Source organism: Schistosoma haematobium, chromosome 1, assembly GCF_000699445.3.
Source record: "Schistosoma haematobium chromosome 1, whole genome shotgun sequence".
NCBI lineage: Eukaryota > Metazoa > Platyhelminthes > Trematoda > Strigeidida > Schistosomatidae > Schistosoma > Schistosoma haematobium.
In genome coordinates, this window is record NC_067196.1 from 80,639,297 (window position 1) to 80,661,094 (window position 21,798).

The 21,798-nt window shown below is 34.3% G+C and overlaps 2 protein-coding genes across 2 annotated transcripts; both read left to right on the forward strand.

Annotated features, from left to right (window-relative positions):
* Positions 1–6,066: 6,066 nt before the first annotated feature.
* Positions 6,067–7,936, forward strand: MS3_00000939 (uncharacterized protein). The gene has a single exon (XM_051208503.1). It carries the CDS (start codon positions 7,133–7,135, stop codon positions 7,451–7,453), a length of 321 nt encoding a protein of 106 aa, XP_051075273.1. The 5' UTR covers positions 6,067–7,132; the 3' UTR covers positions 7,454–7,936.
* Positions 7,937–9,610: 1,674 nt separating this feature from the next.
* MS3_00002239 (uncharacterized protein) lies at positions 9,611–12,870 on the forward strand (the record flags this gene model as incomplete). The annotated part of the gene is made up of 4 exons (XM_035731222.1): positions 9,611–9,616; positions 11,906–12,058; positions 12,098–12,541; positions 12,643–12,870. 4 exons carry the CDS (start codon positions 9,611–9,613, stop codon positions 12,868–12,870), a joined length of 831 nt encoding a protein of 276 aa, XP_035588315.1.
* Positions 12,871–21,798: the final 8,928 nt, after the last annotated feature.

The following is a 21,798-nucleotide window of genomic DNA, read 5'->3' on the forward strand; positions in this document are numbered from 1 at the left end:
AAGGCCGTGGACCATAAAGCAGAAGACGGCGTAGATAGTATTTCAACCGACGCGGTAGAATATTCGTATATAAGTACCCAAACAATTATAATCGATTTTTTAGCAAGTGATACAGAAAAACAATAGATATTGAATAAAAATGTGATTACATATCAAGTGTGACAAATTAGAGAAAAATTGCCGTTTTTATTTTGTCGTTACAAAAATCACTGAATATAAGTCACCATAGATTCAACGCCCAAATATTTCAGATAATTTGAACTACTTATCGTTTCACTATATGAAGCTATCACAGACATTAGAGGTATATTCATATATATATGTATCTAATAGAATAACTTTCAGGTTATGAACTGAAGTATGTTTATTTAACCACTGAAGATAGATTAAGTTGGTATAGTTTCTCGATTACGTGAATAGATCACATTCAAAATGTGTGCTTCTTATGATCCATTAGACCGTGTATCATATTATCAATTGCTAGCAGACATACCATCAGGCAACGATGCCTTTCGAATTGTTCCCAAAGATGAAGGAGATGCCTACATATGCATTCTTCCCTTATTATCCCAGTCAATTCAGCCGCACATTATGTCTGATTGTAGATCAATATATTCACCAAAATACTTATTGCCTATCCTCTCTATACGTATGCATTAAGATCATGTAAGAAAGAGAATGGTCGACTAGTCTAGTTCTCACGTTTTTGAATTGGAGGTGAACAGTTCAAGATTTCGGTTTTCGTAAACCAACTGTACACTTCATACTTACAAAACAAAAACGGTATCGAATATTCGTTTCAAAACATGAATAACGCGACAGACAAGAAAGTATGTGTGAATTACTTTGATTTGTTAAGCAATCGAAGCTCACCTTCCACTAATACTCTAAACATTTCGTCCTTATAATCTAAGTATAGTAAGGGAAAGTGAGATGAAACAACACTTTTCATTCCATGAAACGTTCGTCAAAATAGCATTCAAAATTACTTTAGTCTACATGCTTCACATGGTGACTCATGAGGGAAGTATTTCTGAAAACCTATAATAATGACAAATGAATTCCTAAATGCTGATGTCTTTCATCCAATCACTGGTTTCGGTCGCCTTACACATCAAGATTGATTGGTGAAATGTGTCTCTGACCGAAGGAGATGTGAATGTTTCAGGCCTACATGAATATGGTGGTCGCGTATTTACCAGGACTACAAACATGTTCACAATCCCATTGTAATCTTATCAAGTATGATGTAAAAATGGTTTTGTGTCGAGGTGAATCAGATCATAGGTACTGATGGTCATAACAACTCAATGTGCAACTCATACCACACTAGGACCGTTGTACAGCTCACTTTGATTTAATTTATCTCTGAAAACCATTACTACTAAATTCCCAAACAAATGTTCGCAATTCAGGTTTATGTTGTGAAGACAAAAGAAGAAGGATTATCTTGATAATTGAGAGAGATTGTTGAGTTTCATATTTCAATTCATTTAATCATTTCTAGTTTCGTTAGAACTGCCAATTACAGACATTCGATTTCCTCACGCAAATCGGAAACGCATGAACGTATGTAATTCAGCTCATCGAAATAGCACAATGTTCTATAATATCTTCTCACATGTGTTAGATAAATCAATAGTGGAAAATCCATGTTATTTGTTGCAACGTATCCATTTGTACGTCAACGGTTTATGTGAGCAAAATGAAATTCATTGGAGGAACAAATGATCAATAATGCATCAATAGGTACGTTTTTGAATTGTAGGAGTATTTGACCTCCTAAATAGATATCAATAACTGAGACGACTAATTCATCATAGAAACATTTGGAACATATTCAACTGTTAGCATGAATCAAACCCATTATTCATGAGATAATCACATAAACCAGATTAGTCTTAATTCGACAAAGTTCAATATTTGTGGAAGGTGTGTTGTATTTTTCTGTGTAGATAATTCTCATTAGAATTCGTGTGCTGAACCTCTTGTCTATTGTGTAGATGCTTATCAATTAACCACATAGCACCTCGTTCACATATTTTGTTCCTCATTTCAAACGAATACAATTACGGCCTTACCACCACCTAACTGCAACATGCTTGCAATTCGTCGACCGATGATAAACGAACCCTATTCATATCCTCACACTCCTGAAACTTTAACACACCCAATCGATTACTACATTCCATTGTATTCTAACGAAAACTTTTCAGTGTTGACACATTCCAACATACTTTCAGTTGACTAGTCAAATAAAGTGTGATGCTTTCGTTGTTACGATAACTTGATTCCATTGCTGTGGCTTGTAATGCTAAAACGGCTAACTCAGTTTGTTAGTAAGGTTGTATAATTAGTCCATCTCATATGATAACTATGATCACAAACAAGCACATTGTTATTCATATAGTGTTTATGAACAAACAAACAAACAATTCTGTTGTTCAGAATAGGTAGATTGTGACTAGTGGTGGAATATAACGTGAGCGTTTCATCCTATCTACCATATGTCGGCTAGATGTACCGGCATCGAAATTGAGGCTTGATTATCAACAGTGTGATAACTCAAACCGTTATTCATATTAGAACATATTTTGTTCTTCATTTCAAACGAATACAATTACGGCCTCACCACCACCTAACTGCAACATGTTTGCTAATCTGTCGTTTGTCTTGACTCGAAACTGAATCCTACTCATAATAATCATTCTATTATTCAGTTTCCGTATTAGTATTCTTAGAGTTTAGTCAGCAAAGTATTTTATATTTAATCTATAAATGAACCCATTGATGTCTCAATATTATTTCTTTTTTGCCAAGTGTTTAAACTAATTCACCATAAGAACAAAATAATAAACAAACTCTTCCATCTCTACTATATTGAAACTAAGATATTTGTTTAGTACACGCATCCATTGTAAATAAATTAGATACACTTACTAAGTAATTTTGTTCTAAAGTATTTTAAATGTGAAAAAAATTTCATTATCACTATCTTCTCTAACTTATTCTTAATGTATTCTGGCAAATCATTCCAGTTTCGGTCAATAGTTGAATATTCAACAGTTTGAATTTATGTGAAGGATGTACATTAATTAACGATTAAAATGGTCTAATTTCGTCAATAATAAGAGCTTACAAAATTAGTTAGCTGGCTGGCATTTGCTAAACTAACCAGTAGTCAGCCATACGCATTTCGGTTTTGTAATGAGAGTGGTTTAATTATACATGGTACACTAATATTTTCACCTAATATTCCTATACTGAGGATGATAAACTTGAAAATAGTCGATTCGGAATATACGACAGTTGTGTCATGTTAGCATATGTCTGCTGGAGGCAACACTGGATGAATTTGAAGCATCTTGGAAGTTACTGAACTGATTCATTGGAAGTTACTGATCAAAATGAACACCATTGTGTGATCGCGGTACATTTGTCAGAACTAAACAATCAATGTTTTATTTTTTCATGGTTCACATTTTCTACCATAGCGTCAGTGATGCATGATGCTTAATGTACTTTGATTTTATTTCGCTTAAAATTGAACTATAAGGTAATGTATTTGTAATGTCCTATAGAGTGGTAAACTGAACTTGTGACGTTTCATAACTTAATATAGGTCACTTCATTAATAAGTAGTTCAGTGTCTTAATTGAATCAAGCCGAGTTTCATTCTCTGAATGCGAATGATTCACCAATAACTAAGAGTTTGACGATTTTGTACCCAGGCGTTTCGACATACTGAATTGTTTGATTGGATGCAAAAGGTAGTTTATTAGATGTTTTGAAGCTCGAGACGATATGTAGTTTGAATCTCGTCTTTCATGAAGGATCGAGGTCGAGTATATTACATCTGGAATTACGAGCAGAGGTACAATCACTTTCATTTATGTGAAGTGTCAATAACCTGTGAACGGATCCCGGAATTCATTAATCCTATATTCGAGCACTACTAAGAATAGGCGTGCAGTGTTCTAGAACTGGTTGAATACGTACTATGCACATTAAAATACTTGATTTGCTGATACGATTTATGTCACTCGGAAAACCTTGAGATATGAAGGTCTGTTTCAAGACCTGTTCTGTGAAAGAAAAATTATAGGAAAACCTGAGTCTAAAGTCCACTTTCGTATGTACCTTAGATAAAACACCACCATTTATAGTAAGTTCAAGATTGAAAGAATTATCAACAAAGCATATCCATCAGATCCATCAAAATATGCTCAGAATGAACATGTGGTGAAAGAGATCAATCCACATTAATACTCAACTTCAACAACAGGACAACACAAACCACATCAAATCAAATCCCACACTTCAAATTAACATCCATTTCTTTTCACCTATGACGTGTCAGATTGTTATCAATGTGTGATAACCAAATGGCACAAAGTTGTCCTCAATGTTCTTTGTTCAAAATTGAGTGAATCATTCTTTTAAATACATAGCCTGAAAGCGATGTACTTCATAATGCCTATACTTATGATTACTATGAAAAATGTTATCAAATTCATCACATTAGAAATATTGTAATCTATGTAGATGTTTTTATGCACTCTTAGATGACCTATGCAAAAAAGTGTAAAACAAGGTGTAAAATATTCTTCACTCACTAAAACATACCAGAAATATTTTCATATTGAGAAATATAATAATTTTATTTTGCCAAGAATTCTCTTTTGAAATTTTAGTGGATGAATATGAACTGGTGATAAATGGAAAAATGTCGATCTGTAGTGTGTTGTGCACTAAAAAGAAGATTTTAATGTTTTCTCATACTGTTAGATTTCGAGGCTTGTAAACCATTTTCGTGTGAGATGTTGTAAGTTGTTTTACAATTCATTATAAATGACATTCTATGTAGTGTTCAATAGTATCAGTATTATTCAACTTGATTGTATTTTTATAACACATTCACTCACTGTTAAAGCTCAATAAACTAAATAATAGTCACTGTATAAGTTTATAACAAATAAGTTTATCAAAACAAAACGGATGGCCTTATTAGTGAAAATTTCACAAATTAATAATAACAATAACAATCTCACTTCAAATATTTCCGTTGAATAATAGAATATGGTTCATATACACTGACTCTATGATATTATTTTATGTATGTGATTTGTTTGTGAAGTCATGAGAATGGATACTCAATTAAATTTAAAATAAAACAAAGTAACTTAACTGAAAGGAACAGTAATCATGAGTTTTCAAGAGATTTTCTCACCTTTATTCAATCAATACAATTTATCTAATCTTTTGTAAATAACGACTGAAGTAAGACAAGACAAGAATAAACATACAGTTGATTGAAAATGTCTTTGTTGTTGAGACTAATTTCAGTTACGGATTATACTATAAACATGTATATGTTGACTCGATAGAACCAACTACACTTTGAATACAACAATTCACAGTAATAAAGATAATAGTTATAGTCGTAACAAAAGTTCCGTGAAATCACCAAACCGAAATGTATGGGAAACAAAAATCGGTGAGACATTGTGCGTAGAATGAGTGTTCTGACCAGAAACGCCTTACAGTCGCAACTACCTTACCAGATAGAGGATTGAGCTGTATTGATATACAAATCTCTGGAGTGGGCAGTTCTGTAGGTCTTCGACAGTGATGCTGATCATATCTGTTTTACTGGAAATGCCTAGCTGAGAGTACTCAGTCACGCATCCGCACTAGATCACTAGTGGATATGCCGTGCTATGCATTCCTTACAACAATCAGCTACCTTAGATCAACCGCTCCTCGACAAATTTATAACTATCCAAATATACCTTCGAACCCCTTAATTCATGAATTCTGATTTTACCGCGTTAGTATCGTTCATTTATGAAGGGGTTGCGATTAATGGTTATGTAAAACCCGAAATAACTGTGGCATCCAACGCGTCATATCCATCATCGTTTGACTAAATCATCTCGCTGTGTTAATGGGGTATGTCAACCTGGACCGATGCACATGTGTGCCTGGTCTTACGTTTTGGCTGAATACCTGAAATAAAAAATCCTTTAATTCACTTGTCACAATGTCATATCTTTTACAGTTGTTAGTACGTCTTTCCTAAATTTAATTATCATTTTGTAAAATGGAAATCAAGAACTGGTTCTAATGTCGAATCCATCTTACGTAAGTCTTGTCAGGGACTTGATCAATAAACCATCATTCTGTTAGTGCTGTCCGTACGAATACCCAACCGTCAGTGGTTTCGCTGAAGGTATTTGTGTTGGTGATGGCCACGTTACGACCATTTGTCCTTTTTGTGACCATGTTACATTTGTCCTTCGTGTAAACTCTATTTATCTTTATCAATCTAATAACACAATTATCGTCACCTAACATCGTTACTTTTAGTCCACATAATCATATCAGTGATAATGTGTCTTATAGGTTCATGATAAATTGTATTAGCCTAATTTTCAAGTTCAGGTGTTACAATCAGGAAAGGAACGACAGGATATCAGTCACCGGAATCCACGAACTCCTCGAGAGTTACACATTGTTCATGAGTGCAATAAGTGATAAGCACACATTTCGCTGCCCTCAGTATGACCTATCTTTTAGGGTGGTGGGACAAAGATGCAAAATCACACTTCAACTCACCTCGACTCTAGCTTAACAGTACTTTCGTTTTCAATCCAATACGATGATTTTCAGTGTGATATTTTGTTCGGTGTAACGTTGGTCTACTTAAGTGTGATGTTTGTTCTAGGGGATGTTATTTTACTAATTAAAAGTGAATTTTCTCCATTGTGATTAATATTTTAAAGTTTCGAAGTAGTTCAGCATATTCCTCCTATGTGTTATAATTGTTAACTACTCACCAGATGTAGGCAAGATTTATGTGTAAGTTGGTTTTATGTTGTATCTTTTTGATTTGTATGGCGGTTAGATAAATACACATCACCAGTCACCATGCGTCATTGGATTTGAGTTCTCTGAACAAGAAGCTGGTATACTGTGGTGTTAGTATGATGATGACTGCCTGATTACGAATTCCAAATATAATACGTTCGTTTGTGCTCACCTGGTTCTACTTGCTGTAAATAACCTTATATCGGGAATTCCTAGTTTGTATAATAATTCAAATACTTCTACTCATCGCATTGGCGTCGCAATGGAGCCTATGTTGGGACGGTTGTACATACATTCAAATTTTGATGCTTTTGGGGATTACTTTGAAAGGTTCGAAATTTGGACTATGACCAAGGAAGATGTTGAGGATGTTAATATTGTGGCTCATTTCCTTACATTCATCGGAAAAGAAGCCTACAGCTTATTAAAAACTTTGGCATTTCCAGAAAGACCCACTTCAATTCTTTATGAAACTCCCAAGAAACTACTACCAGACCACGTAAAGTGTCCAAATTTTGAGTGCTGTAAAGCAGAAGAATTTCATAAAATGATTCATCAGGACATCAATAATTCTACCACATAACTGAGTCATCCCAATCCAATGCGTACTCAAGGTTAGGCAGATACAAATTCTGTGGCACATTTACATACATTCATGAGAAATGAAGCTAACAGCTTACGAAAAACTCTGGCTTTAAAAGAGGAGGATAGTGTTGGAAAATCTATGGTTGAAATTCCCGATATCGATTACAGTACATAACCGACATGGTGATTGCACACAATTCCAAAACTCGGGTGAGTCCTTTCCGCTTTCGGTTGTTAATTCATATACTAATGAGCATATTCTGGAACATACAGAGCCTATATCCAAAACACAGATGGACAGACACGATGAACCTACGAAGAAGAGGCACAATTGATCTCAGAAATTTGGATTCGCATTTAAGCTGTGGCGGATGTGGGGTTTGTGTGCACAAGCGATTCCTTTGTATTTCTTGAATGCTTGAATTTGAATTCCAAATACAATACGTTTGTTCGTGCTTATCTAATACTTCTTGGTTAAATAGCGTCATTTCTGGGATTCTTAGTTTGTACTATAATTCAAATACTCCTAATTATCACAAATTCGTCGAGGTGTTGCGAAGCAGTGCACGAAAATGAGCACAAGTTCGGTAAATGTTTATACTGTGGCAAATCTAACTCACGTAACTCATGTGTATTTCGAAATGTTAAATGCTTTAATGTGTTAAAATTGGACACATAAAAGTAGTTTGTAATACTACTATTCATTTCGCTACATGTAATGATAAACTTTGTAATTCCGATCCTATTAGGTTGAGTGCTTTAAATGAATCATACTCAGCTCAGATTCATGATATTATTTTACAAATATGTGGAAGGTATGTCGAGTGCACCAAATCCTGGTCAAATCTCTGATGCTATTTTATCAAATGTTGTTTGTCCTAATGATTCATTTATTTCCAGTGAAATTTTAATTAAATGTGAGGAACAAGTTCAAAATGAGTTAAAATTTGATTACGGTCCTTATGGTGTCGCATCAGATGTTATTTGTCCCCACGATGCATTTATCTCTAGTGTTATTCCTAATGAACGTGACAAATATGTTCCGAATGAGTGGAATTCCAGTTAAATTTCTGAAGTCATTGTATCAGATGTTGGATAATATCATAATTTATGTGTGCCAGTCGTATGTATTTGATCAACAAGGCGGACCATATTCACTTGAATCATTGATGCCTAGAGCTGAAACCATAGATTTTCCAACATTCTGCACCACTGTCTCTGTAGCTGGTCAATGGTCATTTCATGATAATATGCAACTTCTGTAGTCTCTAAACATCTCGCATTCGAACGGAGAATCCTTACTTCTAATACCTTTGATGGAGTCTCTTTCGTTACGGAATGTCATGAGTACCAGACAACTCAGACTTCTTGGAAAAACAGACAGCATTCCAACCTTCTCGTATAACACTGAGTGTACACCTCGAGTACGGACGAGTTTTCTCGAATCAGATGTGGATGGCTCAGTGGGAGACGTTGCACTAATAAACAGTCTTGTTCAATTTTATAGTCAATGTATTTGTTATAAACTTATACAGTGACTATTATTTAGTTTATTGAGCTTTAACAGTGAGTGAATATGTTATAAAAATACAATCAAGTTGAATAATACTGATACTATTGAACACTACATAGAATGTCATTTATAATGAATTGTAAAACAACTTACAACATCTCACACGAAAATGGTTTACAAGCCTCGAAATCTAACAGTATGAGAAAACATTAAAATCTTCTTTTTAGTGCACAACACACTACAGATCGACATTTTTCCATTTATCACCAGTTCATATTCATCCACTAAAATTTCAAAAGAGAATTCTTGGCAAAATAAAATTATTATATTTCTCAATATGAAAATATTTCTGGTATGTTTTAGTGAGTGAAGAATATTTTACACCTTGTTTTACACTTTTTTGCATAGGTCATCTAAGAGTGCATAAAAACATCTACATAGATTACAATATTTCTAATGTGATGAATTTGATAACATTTTTCATAGTAATCATAAGTATAGGCATTATGAAGTACATCGCTTTCAGGCTATGTATTTAAAAGAATGATTCACTCAATTTTGAACAAAGAACATTGAGGACAACTTTGTGCCATTTGGTTATCACACATTGATAACAATCTGACACGTCATAGGTGAAAAGAAATGGATGTTAATTTGAAGTGTGGGATTTGATTTGATGTGGTTTGTGTTGTCCTGTTGTTGAAGTTGAGTATTAATGTGGATTGATCTCTTTCACCACATGTTCATTCTGAGCAGATTGTGGTGTATCTATGTGCCTTTATGCTACAAAACTGTTCATATTCAAGACTCAATTTCGATGCCGGTACATCTAGCCGACATATGGTAGATAGGATGAAACGCTCACGTTATATTCCACCACTAGTCACAATCTACCTATTCTGAACAACAGAATTGTTTGTTTGTTTGTTCATAAACACTATATGAATAACAATGTGCTTGTTTGTGATCATAGTTATCATATGAGATGGACTAATTATACAACCTTACTAACAAACTGAGTTAGCCGTTTTAGCATTACAAGCCACAGCAATGGAATCAAGTTATCGTAACAACGAAAGCATCACACTTTATTTGACTAGTCAACTGAAAGTATGTTGGAATGTGTCAACACTGAAAAGTTTTCGTTAGAATACAATGGAATGCAGTAATCGATAAGTGTGTTCGACGTTCGTTCTGACGAAAGTGTTAAATTTCAGTAGTGTGATGATATGAAATGTGTTAGTTTTTTATGGGTTGAGGAATTGGTGCGATAGTCAAGACAAACGACAGATTAGCAACCATGTTCCAGTTTGGGGGTGGTAAGGCCGTAACTGCATTCGTTTGAAATGAAGAACAAAATATAAGAACGAAGTGCTATGTGGTTAATTGATAAGCATCTACACAATAGACAAGAGGTTCAGCACACGAATTCTAATGAGAATTATCTACACAGAAAAATACAACACACCTTCCACAAATATTGAACTTTGTCGAATTAAGACTAATCTGGTTTATGTGATTATCTCATGAATAATGGGTTTGATTCATGCTAACAGTTGAATATGTTCCAAATGTTTCTATGATGAATTAGTCGTCTCAGTTATTGATATCTATTTAGGAGGTCAAATACTCCTACAATTCAAAAACGTACCTATTGATGCATTATTGATCATTTGTTCCTCCAATGAATTTCATTTTGCTCACATAAACCGTTGACGTACAAATGGATACGTTGCAACAAATAACATGGATTTTCCACTATTGATTTATCTAACACATGTGAGAAGATATTATAGAACATTGTGCTATTTCGATGAGCTGAATTACATACGTTCATGCGTTTCCGATTTGCGTGAGGAAATCGAATGTCTGTAATTGGCAGTTCTAACGAAACTAGAAATGATTAAATGAATTGAAATATGAAACTCAACAATCTCTCTCAATTATCAAGATAATCCTTCTTCTTTTGTCTTCACAACATAAACCTGAATTGCGAACATTTGTTTAGGAATTTAGTAGTAATGGTTTTCAGAGATAAATTAAATCAAAGTGAGCTGTACAACGGTCCTAGTGTGGTATGAGTTGCACATTGAGTTGTTATGACCATCAGTACCTATGATCTGATTCACCTCGACACAAAACCATTTTTACATCATACTTGATAAGATTACAATGGGATTGTGAACATGTTTGTAGTCTTGAACTGTTCACCTCCAATTGAAAAAAGTGAGAACTAGACTAGTCGACCATTCTCTTTCTTACATGATCTTAATGCATACGTATAGAGAGGATAGGCATTAAGTATTTTGGTGAATATATTGATCTACAATCAGACATAATGTGCGGCTGAATTGACTGGGATAATAAGGGAAGAATGCATATGTAGGCATCTCCTTCATCTTTGGGAACAATTCTAGATGCATGGTTGTGTTGTGTTTGAATGAACTAATGATTCCTTTGTACTTGTTGAATGTTTGATTTCGAATTCTAAATAGAGTATATACATTTGTGGTTATCTAGTGCTTCTTGATTCTTAGGTCATACTCTAATGGAGCCTGTGATGGATCTTTTGGACATACATTCATGTTTCGATGCTTTTGAGGATTACTTTGAAAGGTTCTAAATCTGGGCTACGCCCATGGGTTCACCGGAAAAGCCCATTTCGCTTTCTATTACAACTCTCAAAGATCTACTGCTAGACTATGTTAAGTATACAAATTTCGAATGTGGTAAAGGAGGAAGATTTCATAAAATGATTCACAAGGATATAAATATTCCACGGCATTACGTCATCCCAACTCAGTGCATACTCAAGGTTATGCACATAATTCATTGAGGAGTTGCGATGCAGTTCACGAAGATGGGCACAAGTTTGGTCAATCTTTGTCCTGTGGCAGGTTCAACTCTTTTAATTCATGTATATTTTGTAATCCTTAGTGCTTTAAATGTGGTGATATTGAACATATTCAGTCCGTTTGTAATACTACTGTTCATCTCGCTGCAACTAATATTAAGTCTTGTACTTCTAATTCTATTAAGTTGAGTATTTATAATGATCATTTGCCTTTATCAAAGATTTCAAAAGACAGTGTAAATTCATATAGCAGTTCAGAGTTAAATGAAACTTAGAATCCTTGCGAGATAACAGTTTCTAATCAATCGATTTATCACATTTCTCAAGTTATTGTACAAGATATGGTTTTTCTCAATGATTCACTTATTTCTGACGAAATTTCTTGCAAATCTGAGGAAAATATATTGAATGAACATAGTCATGATCGAAAACGTGATGAAGTTTTGATAGATGCTGATTTTTCTAGTGATCCTTTACTCTGCAACTACATTCTTAATAAATTTGAGGAAACTATTTCAGAAGAATCAAATCGTCATGTTCTATCAAATATTATTTGTCCTCATAATGCCTTTGTTTCTTGTGGGAAACTTGTTCAATGCGAAGCACAAGTACTAAATGAGCTCGAGTTTGATTACAGTTCAAATGATTTCATATCAACTGCTGTTTATCCTCATCACGAAGTCAATTCTAATGTTTACTCTGATCAATCTGAGAAATATGTTTTAAATGAAGCCACATCATTCATAACTTAGAGTTATAAAGGCCCAACATTATTTTATGGGGGAGGATAGTGTTGGGAAATCTATGCTTTAAATTCTAGATAGTGGTTGCGGTACACAACCAACACGTTGATTGTATACAATCCCAGGAACCAAGTGAGACTGTTCCGATTTCGGTTGTAAATTCCAATACTAATGAGCACATTCTACATAATACAGAGTTTTTATCCAATACAATGTCGGACAGACACAGGATGAACTTAAGAAGACGTACCATCGATTATAGACACTTTGACTATAATTTAAGATGTGGCGGATGTGGTGTATGAATAAACTAATGATTCCTTTGTACTTGTTCAATGTTTAATTCCGAATTCTAAATACAGTACATTCATTTTTGTTTATCTAGTACTTCTTGGTCCGATTACGTTATTTCTGGGATTCTTAGTTCATACCCCTAATCATCATAAGTTGCCTGATATGTCTGATAACAATTGATAATATGATACACAGTTTAATGGATCATAAGATGCATACATTTTGAATGTGATCTATTCACGTAATCGAGAAACTATACTAACTCAATCTATCTTCAGTGGTTAAATAAACATACTGCAGTTTATAAACTGGAAGTTCTATTAGATATATGTGAATATACTTCTAATGTCTGTGATAGCTTCATATAGTGAAACGATAAGTAGTTCAGGTTATCTGAAATATTTGGGCGTTGATTCCAATAGGTTGGTTAGTGCTAGATAATTGCATAGAAGTTCCACAGTCACAGAATATGTGCATTGTATACATCACCTCTGAAGGTGTGTCAATGAAGATCCAACCTATCAATACATAATTGTCATTGAAATATTCTCCACGTTATGATTTAATGACTCACACTCATGATCCTCTTCTACAGTAGCTGTGCACTAAATACGACTCGAAAATTACCTAATATTACATATCAACTATCTGTTTCGATAATTGTTTCCTACTAGATATATTCACTAGCAACGAGAAACGATAATGATATTACCCATCCTGAAACACACCTATATGACGAGATATAAAGAGAAAACACTCTCGGTCTTCTGCACGAATAACTGTTTATTTCAATTGTTTACTAATAATGAAGATGTTTCATTTTCGATTTTGAAACACTACCACAGATAAAATTACCACACACAAGAGCACACACTGACAATAATATGATAGTGGATCAACCAGTACAAAATACAATGTGGAAACACAATCTCAGTAATACTAATATTTATTCTGTTCTGTTTTGTGGTCTTCATTCAAACTGTATATTATTCTGTGTTGGTTCTTATGAAGATGAATTCGGGAATTGATGAGTACTAGAGAAAATCGTGTTTTTGAAGATGATTGAGTTGAGTTGTGTGCAGAATGATCAGATGTGTATTACAATGTTTGATTTAGTTTCTGGTGATATTTCTCTTGAATTTTCGGTTTCCTCGAAATTAACCGGATTTGAATAGAAGAAACGCATTATCTCCAAGATAAAAGTAGATGAAATGTTTGGTTTCATGCGTCACATAACTGCAATGAATAAAGGGAATTGAAAAACCAGTTAGCAACATATAAGCAAATTTCAGAACAAGAAAATCTTACGAACTTCATTTGAATCCACCAATTCAGCACATGAAATTCCTCAGTATTCATAGAATTGCAAATTCAGATTACCGATCCGTCAAAATATATAGTTTGAATTACTTGAGGATTGGATTGAGAAGTATAAGAAATCAAGATGTCACTGTTGATTAGTGCTTAGTGGTTTTCATTGTTTATCTTTTCTATTTAACTGTCTGTCATTCAACTAAGTCTGATTTGTAATTGTTACTCTGAGGACCACTTCACAATTCATGAATGAATTACTAAATCCAACACTGATGATGCTTTTGATTCCTACGTCCAGTCAAACTGACATCTGTGTTTTCATCGAACGTTTTGCAACTACACTAACTTGACGTAAACTGTCCTTGACTTGGATATTATATTTATAAACAGAGTCAATTACTGAATTAATGCAGATATAAAAGACTTTAACATTAAACATGGAAGTATCATCTGATTGATCAGACAGACATAATGTTCATTTAAAATCAGACTGTTCATTTATAGAGAGAATTTAAATGTTATATTGAGTTTCACGACATCGAGAGGGATCTCTTCTTAGGTGTAGATCAAATTGTTCTCTTCGTAGGTGTAGTTCAAATTGTTCTCTACCATCTACACTTTTTTAGTGTTTTTTTTATTTCTCAGTGATTTTGAGGATCATTTGATGAATTGAATGAAACTAACATAATCCTGTTAAAAGCTCGTAGTTGGTGATCCTTTCTTGTCCTCGAATGCATACGACGGAACTGCGAACCGTTTATTTTGGTGACACAAGTACGTAAGTGTATATGTGAAAAAAAAATGCATTACATAAATGTGACAGAAAACATAGTTAAATGAATACTGCCCAATCACATATATACCATTGACTTCCAATAAAGTTACATAATTCCTTATACACCGTTACAAACTCCACATTATAACTTCAAATGATTTCGCTCTTGGCATGGACAGTAAAGGAATAACATTGTATACATATTAATAATGAATAAATATTTATGTCGAGTTACAAAATATTACTAACCTTCCGAAATTTCTCCCAACAATACAATGCCATGTAGGATTGTATTTCCTGTCAAATTCTTTCTTAATGAATGCTGCTATATCTTTTTCCACACTATATTTCTCTAAAGCTTGTGCAGCACAATCAACAGCCTCTTGTTGCATATCATCTGACATATCGGCATTTTTCACTACTGCTTTATGTTCAGACATCATTATTCTCTAAAAGATTTCTAATATGTATGCGAATGAATTGAGTAGCCGTTTACTACCTTGTATTAATTTCTAATTCCAAAACAGACACTATTTATATCAACAAGAGTGTCATACTTTTGACCTTATTATAAATGCAATGAAGTAAGAAAATGAGAGTTTAGTAGCTTGGCTTCAGATATAAAATATGTGTGTAGGTATATATATAAGTAGTGGCACAGATTCTAATTGGCTCATGCATAATCTTGACGTGCATGTCTTATCACTCTGTTTTAAATCACCGTCATTACAACTACAACAATATCAATGATGAGAATAATGGTAATGAAAGAAAGTTACTAATCTGTATCCAATACCCTTTCCTTATTAAAATAGTAGCGTATACTTTTCTGACTATTTTAGCAATGTTGTTTGAAGTGACTCAACATAATACGTAGTAATTGTTCACGCTTAATGGTGAATTTCGTTCAAATTAAATAAATCTAGACAAACTATTTTATTAAGTAGTGATAATAACTAACTGAGAGAGGTTCTTGCGAGAGAGTGTGACTGGTGGAGTTTAATCACAACGGGAGTATTGTAATAGTCATTTGTGTACTTCAACATTCCATCAAATACTTCATTTTTATGTTTCACTAATCCTATTACTCAACGACACTTTTGCATTCTCAATAGTTATTCAACCTCTGTTTAATTGAGAACTATAAACACCTTCCTCATCTATCTATCTATCAATCAATCTATCTATCTATATATCTATTTATGTATCTGTCGGTTGTGAAATTAATAATTATAATGATAGTATCATTTAAAAATTCGTACACATTATAGTATGTGGTAAGAACGACACTGTCAGAACGATTTTAGTAAGAAATTCATGTGGACTGATAAAAATTGGTACAGAGTGGAAATCCATCGAACCGTTCACTGGAAGCCAAAACATTTGTCATTATATCAAAACTAAAGCTTTTGCAAAACCGTTTAACACATGAGTTGTACTATAAAATAACTTTGCACTAAGGTGCATCGCTTTCGAGTAATAGTAATTGCATTTTGTATGCAGTTGTGTGTATCTATCTATCCATGCATCCATCCATTTTAATACATCATAAATTGAAGAAAGTCACTAGAATGATTTTTAGTAAGTTGAAGAATGACAATGGAGATTAATAGTCGGTAACAGTGAGAATACTCAGTTTCGATGTTATTCGTGGTTGCGTAACGTATGCCATAAGAATAGAAGTGATCTATGTTTGATTTTCGCTTTATAGTTTGAATTTTAGTGAATTTTGTAATCCAAGTAAATGCTTTTCTATAAAAGTAGAACTAAACTACTTGATTTATTATTCAGTAGATGAATTTTAAAGGGTGATTTACCAACGCCACAAAATAATATTTTAATCGATGAAATTGGTTGTTCTGAGCCATCATTTGCATAAACGTTTAGTTAGATTTGACAATCATAGTTAAACGATATCCTCGTATCTCTTATTCTAAATATAAAGTGAGCAAGGATAATAGTTAGAGGTGATTCGTGATTGTGGTGGTATATAATTTATGTTGACGTATTGATTTAATGTGTAAATCGTGATATTCTGTTTATGTTGGTGAGTATCACACTTTCAGTAAATCCATGCAATGTACAAAGCTATGATATCACAGTGTTAACTCCACATATTCCACCTAGATTTTCTCTTAGTTTGTATATGCCAGTATGACGTATCTGGAATCATGAAGGCATGAACAATTCACATGAGATTTAAATTTGAGTATCCCAGTTTCAGATACATAAACACTGATCTACTCAGAACAACGTGGTTGGTGATATTTAAATCAATATGCACTGATTGAATGATATTTCAAATTAATACATGATGGGTAGAGAAATTACTCGAAAGTGAATGATTAATTTGAATGAGTAAATATGTTGACCATATGATTTTCTTTAAAACTCACGAAATCTACAACACTATATTCGTCTAGATTTTCGACTAATTAATCTAATACGTAACTCAATTTCTGCAATATTTATTACACAATAGACTACAATTCTTGCAGGTCACTTATATCTCGCTGAGAATTCTACAAATCAAAATGGGTAAATTCGAACGATTATTCATAAAATGTGTTCGTATATTTCAGAATAACTGTAATCACTACATACTAAGCTTAATTCACTTGATAGCAACTGCAAACAACTGGAAAGGTTTCCTCAGGACGTGTTTCAATGGAGAATCCCAGTGAGCAGTTTATCCTGCTCTACAAGGGCTGAGTGGACTAGGTAAGTAGGTAAGTAAGGAAGTAAACATGTACGTAAGTATTTACTCGAGGATTTATTGGTTTCATACAATCCTGTGCATCAAACGTCATTCTAATGCATTCATTGTTATAAAGTTCACTGCAAACAATGATTGTGTTTGCAGAAGTTCTATTTTTACTATACTTGGCAAATGCCAAATATTATTCAGTATAGTCGTTTGTGTAAAAATAAATGTCACCACAATGACAGTAGGGTCTCGGAGTACTGAGAAATGGAATAAGGGCTTTTAACTGACCCTCGGTCAATGACTTCATCCGAAAGTGTTCTCATTCGTGGTTAACGATGCCTACATGCGTAAGAAAGTCAGTGTCTTCATTCAAAATAAGCTTCAAACATCGATTACGTGTTTTGAACAATGGGGAGTTATCTCAAAACTGTTGGCTTAATGATCGGATAGTGTCAGAAAATGAGCCGTCTCATGGGTTCAGAGTCAAAATCAACTTGCAGTACCTATCTAGCTCACTTGACCACAATTTCCGAAGTAGCAACCGGACCTTCCAGACATCATTTTAACTGGCAAAATCAATCTTATATAGGCCCTCGTAACACCGGAACCACATTTTAAAAGTGACATTAGCATCGAGATCGTAATAAGACTCAGCAATACTGATTGCGAACCCATCAATCGACGGTGCGGTAGCAGGATTAGATGTGCTGGATTGTGAGGTAGGCGTAATCATTCGTGCCTGATAACATTTAGATAGGTTTAGCCACTGCTCTAATAATAAGTCCACTTTACAGGATCCTTGCTTGCGCCAGCCTCGTCGTCACTGCTAAGTTTGAAGAGATTACGATATCACATAAAACCAGTGAACGCAACGAAATTTAGAAACACAATAATAGAACAAGTTAAACAATTCCACTGAGCCCCAGTACGGTATATTTGAGGGAGAGGATCAGATTTAGCTGTGGGAAATGTAAATTACACGAGCAGTGGAAAGCGCGAACGGACAAGCACACAAATTATGTGTATGTGCAGTACAAAAAAACCTTTGGAAACCGTCACAAAATAGCGGACTAAAAGAGGAAGTTATTAGTGATGTTTATTCCGGAAACAATCTAACTGGGGTCAGTTACTAGATCACCAAACTGTTAAAATTCATAAATGTCAGATCGTAACCGGATCTATAAACTATCTTGAACACACTTTTAATGCTCATTACATAATAATATAAATATGTACATGATAGAATGAGTGGGATGATTTACGTTCAACATTTAACACATGAAGAGAGTCAAAAATGGAGAGCACGGGGACACAGAGTGCAAATGGCATGGCGCGGCTATGAAGGCACAGTCACTGTGTAATTTAGTTCTTTTCATATCAGATCAGACGTATTTCTTCAGAAGTGTTGCACACCGTATTGTTGATTTTAACTATTGGTCGACTCAGTGTAGACTTTCACGCAAGATCTTATGAATTAGACAATCTCATCAAGATGAACATATACTTATCGAAGAGGTCTGGGATTCTAATAACGCGGATGTGTGCGCTAGTGCCAACGTAGACCATAATCATACAATCTGTTTGCCGAGCACAGAACTCTTACATTCTCTCTAAGCCCATCTTCAGTCAAGTACCCCCCCCTTTGACGACCTCGATAACTGGACTAGATTTTGCAATTTACTTCTGATATACAGCATATTTCTGAGGAAATCAACGTAGTTGCAGTAGCGTGGTCTAGTATAAATCCTTTGAACAATATTCAAGTAACCGACCTTCCTCGACTTCGCCTGCCTCAAAACGAAGGCAATGATCTTCAGCTCGAATTGTCTTCAAATATTATGGAACCACGGACCAAACAGATGGGAATAAGTCAAGCCACACTATTACATAGATAACACGAGTCCTAGAGACCGTCTACCATGCACGAGCTAACTGGTTGATAGAACAATTTTGCCGGCAGTTGAAAGATTTGTATTCAGCTGCAAAGGTTTCACAGTGGACCAGCGCTCTTCTGCTTGCGTTAAGCCTGACTTTGAACTAAACGCACCCTACAAATGGTGCGCACCTCGAATCCTACGTGTCCAATAAACGAAAAAAGTGGCCAACTCAATCAATGAGCAACCCAAACCATTCACTCTCTAATCCGACGCATTTATCGAAGCCAGTACAGTAGGAACATGGTCATGCTCAAATCGTATTATCTTATCGTGTCGATTCTGCTCAGTGACCTATTTAGCGGATCGTTCCATTATGATTCAAATAATTATCACATGCTCATTATCACACTAATGTCATTTGTACTGACATTAAATTATGACATTTAAGCAATTATATTAATCACCGAACCAATTATAATTTTATAAACATTCCATTCACGTTATGACATTCAAAACTCACTGAACTACTTTTGTTATTCAATAACGTAAAAATTTCCTGCTCAAAGTGAGTTCTTCCCATTTGCTTTTCCCTGTCATTTTTGTTTTTTTTATCACAGTCAATCACATAGACGAGGTCATTTTTGTGTTATCATGCCACCCATTTTTTATTTCGATACTGCCTTCTATTATGTCTGTGTAAGTCTCTAACTCTATTAGCCGATTAGTAACGATTATTTTCATGTTATTTATTTGTTCACATGTATAACTACATGCTGCATCATTCACTACCCATAAATAGTGCACTATTACTGAAATTAATATTTTGTTCCCATCGCACTGTATGTCAGAACATAGAGTATAGAGCTGTAATTAGTATAAGCTTTCCAGAATACTTAGACGACTACTATACATAGGACACTGAATAATGCAGGTGAACACACATAATTCTCATATCATTCTAATTCATTACACCATAATGTTCGAGGACTGATAAACCTATGAACTATCCTTAATTTCATTCATTCTTGTTCTAACATCTCGTAAATAATACACTTTTAATTATTGCATTAAACATATCTATTTTACACCAATTGGTGACTAGAAATGTTTGGTATTGTTTTGGGTCAAGATATGGTACTTAATAATTTTGGTAGTTTCAGTAAATCCACCAGTTTTAAGGGTTGTATATTACAAGACACAATGTGTACTTGATGGTATAAACGGCCAACCCGATACTTTATTTTATTTTCTCTTGGTGTTTTCGACTCATGTTTCTATTGGTATCAGGACCTCCTACTGTCGCTTTTTCAATTTACCCACATACTGTTATCCTTTGAAAACTGAAAATACTGGAGAACTAGCAGAGGTGAAATATTCAGCAAATGCGCCGATGTAAATTTGAACCAATGAGGTCATAGATGCTATTGTTGTTAATGAATGGGATGTGATAGCTCTTAGATTATATATAAGTCAGAGTACCATTGAAAATTGGGTAGGACAGCACAAAATCTTCATACTATAGGTGATGTCAAGTTATGATGAAAGCTGTGGGTTCGAATAAATTTGCACAAATCCATTGTTTTCTCACTGTCTACCATTTTCGAGACGACTTTTCTGAAGTTCGGAACCGAAGAAGACTGCAAACGTAAACAATACTCAATTAGACGAAAATAAATCAAACAACATTGTTGGGAACTGAATATACAATCAGGTCAGATTAATAGGTTGAGTAATATTAAATCTTAAATCTGTAGATTATTTGGTGAAAATGAAACTGTAAATGCAATTTGGAACTATGCTATATGGTGTCTGATGAAAGCCTAGTGTATAAAGTATTGGATGGTGTTAAATTGATCGATAGACTGAACTTTGTCCGGCTTGACCCGACCTGACCTGCAATTGCGACGAATACACTCAGTTTACATGCCTCAAATAGATGAAAGCGCGACATTTCACTGTCACTGTTGGCCATCTAGAGAAACAATAACCGTTTTGTCGATACAGGAAACACCAAGATATTCATTCAACAGCCACTGAGACATTTATCAAGACCGAATAATAAATGAGGAAAGGGATAATCATTGAGTTGTTGACTCATTCTTTCCATACCTTTCCATCAAATTATTCTAAAATCCAACGATTTATTTCTGTGAATGCTCACTTATATCTCATGTGCGCATTCGTTGAATTTGAAAATAATACTTAAATGATTTCCGGGATTAAAATTTAAATAATGCTAATGTTTTACTGAACCAACTCTAATAAC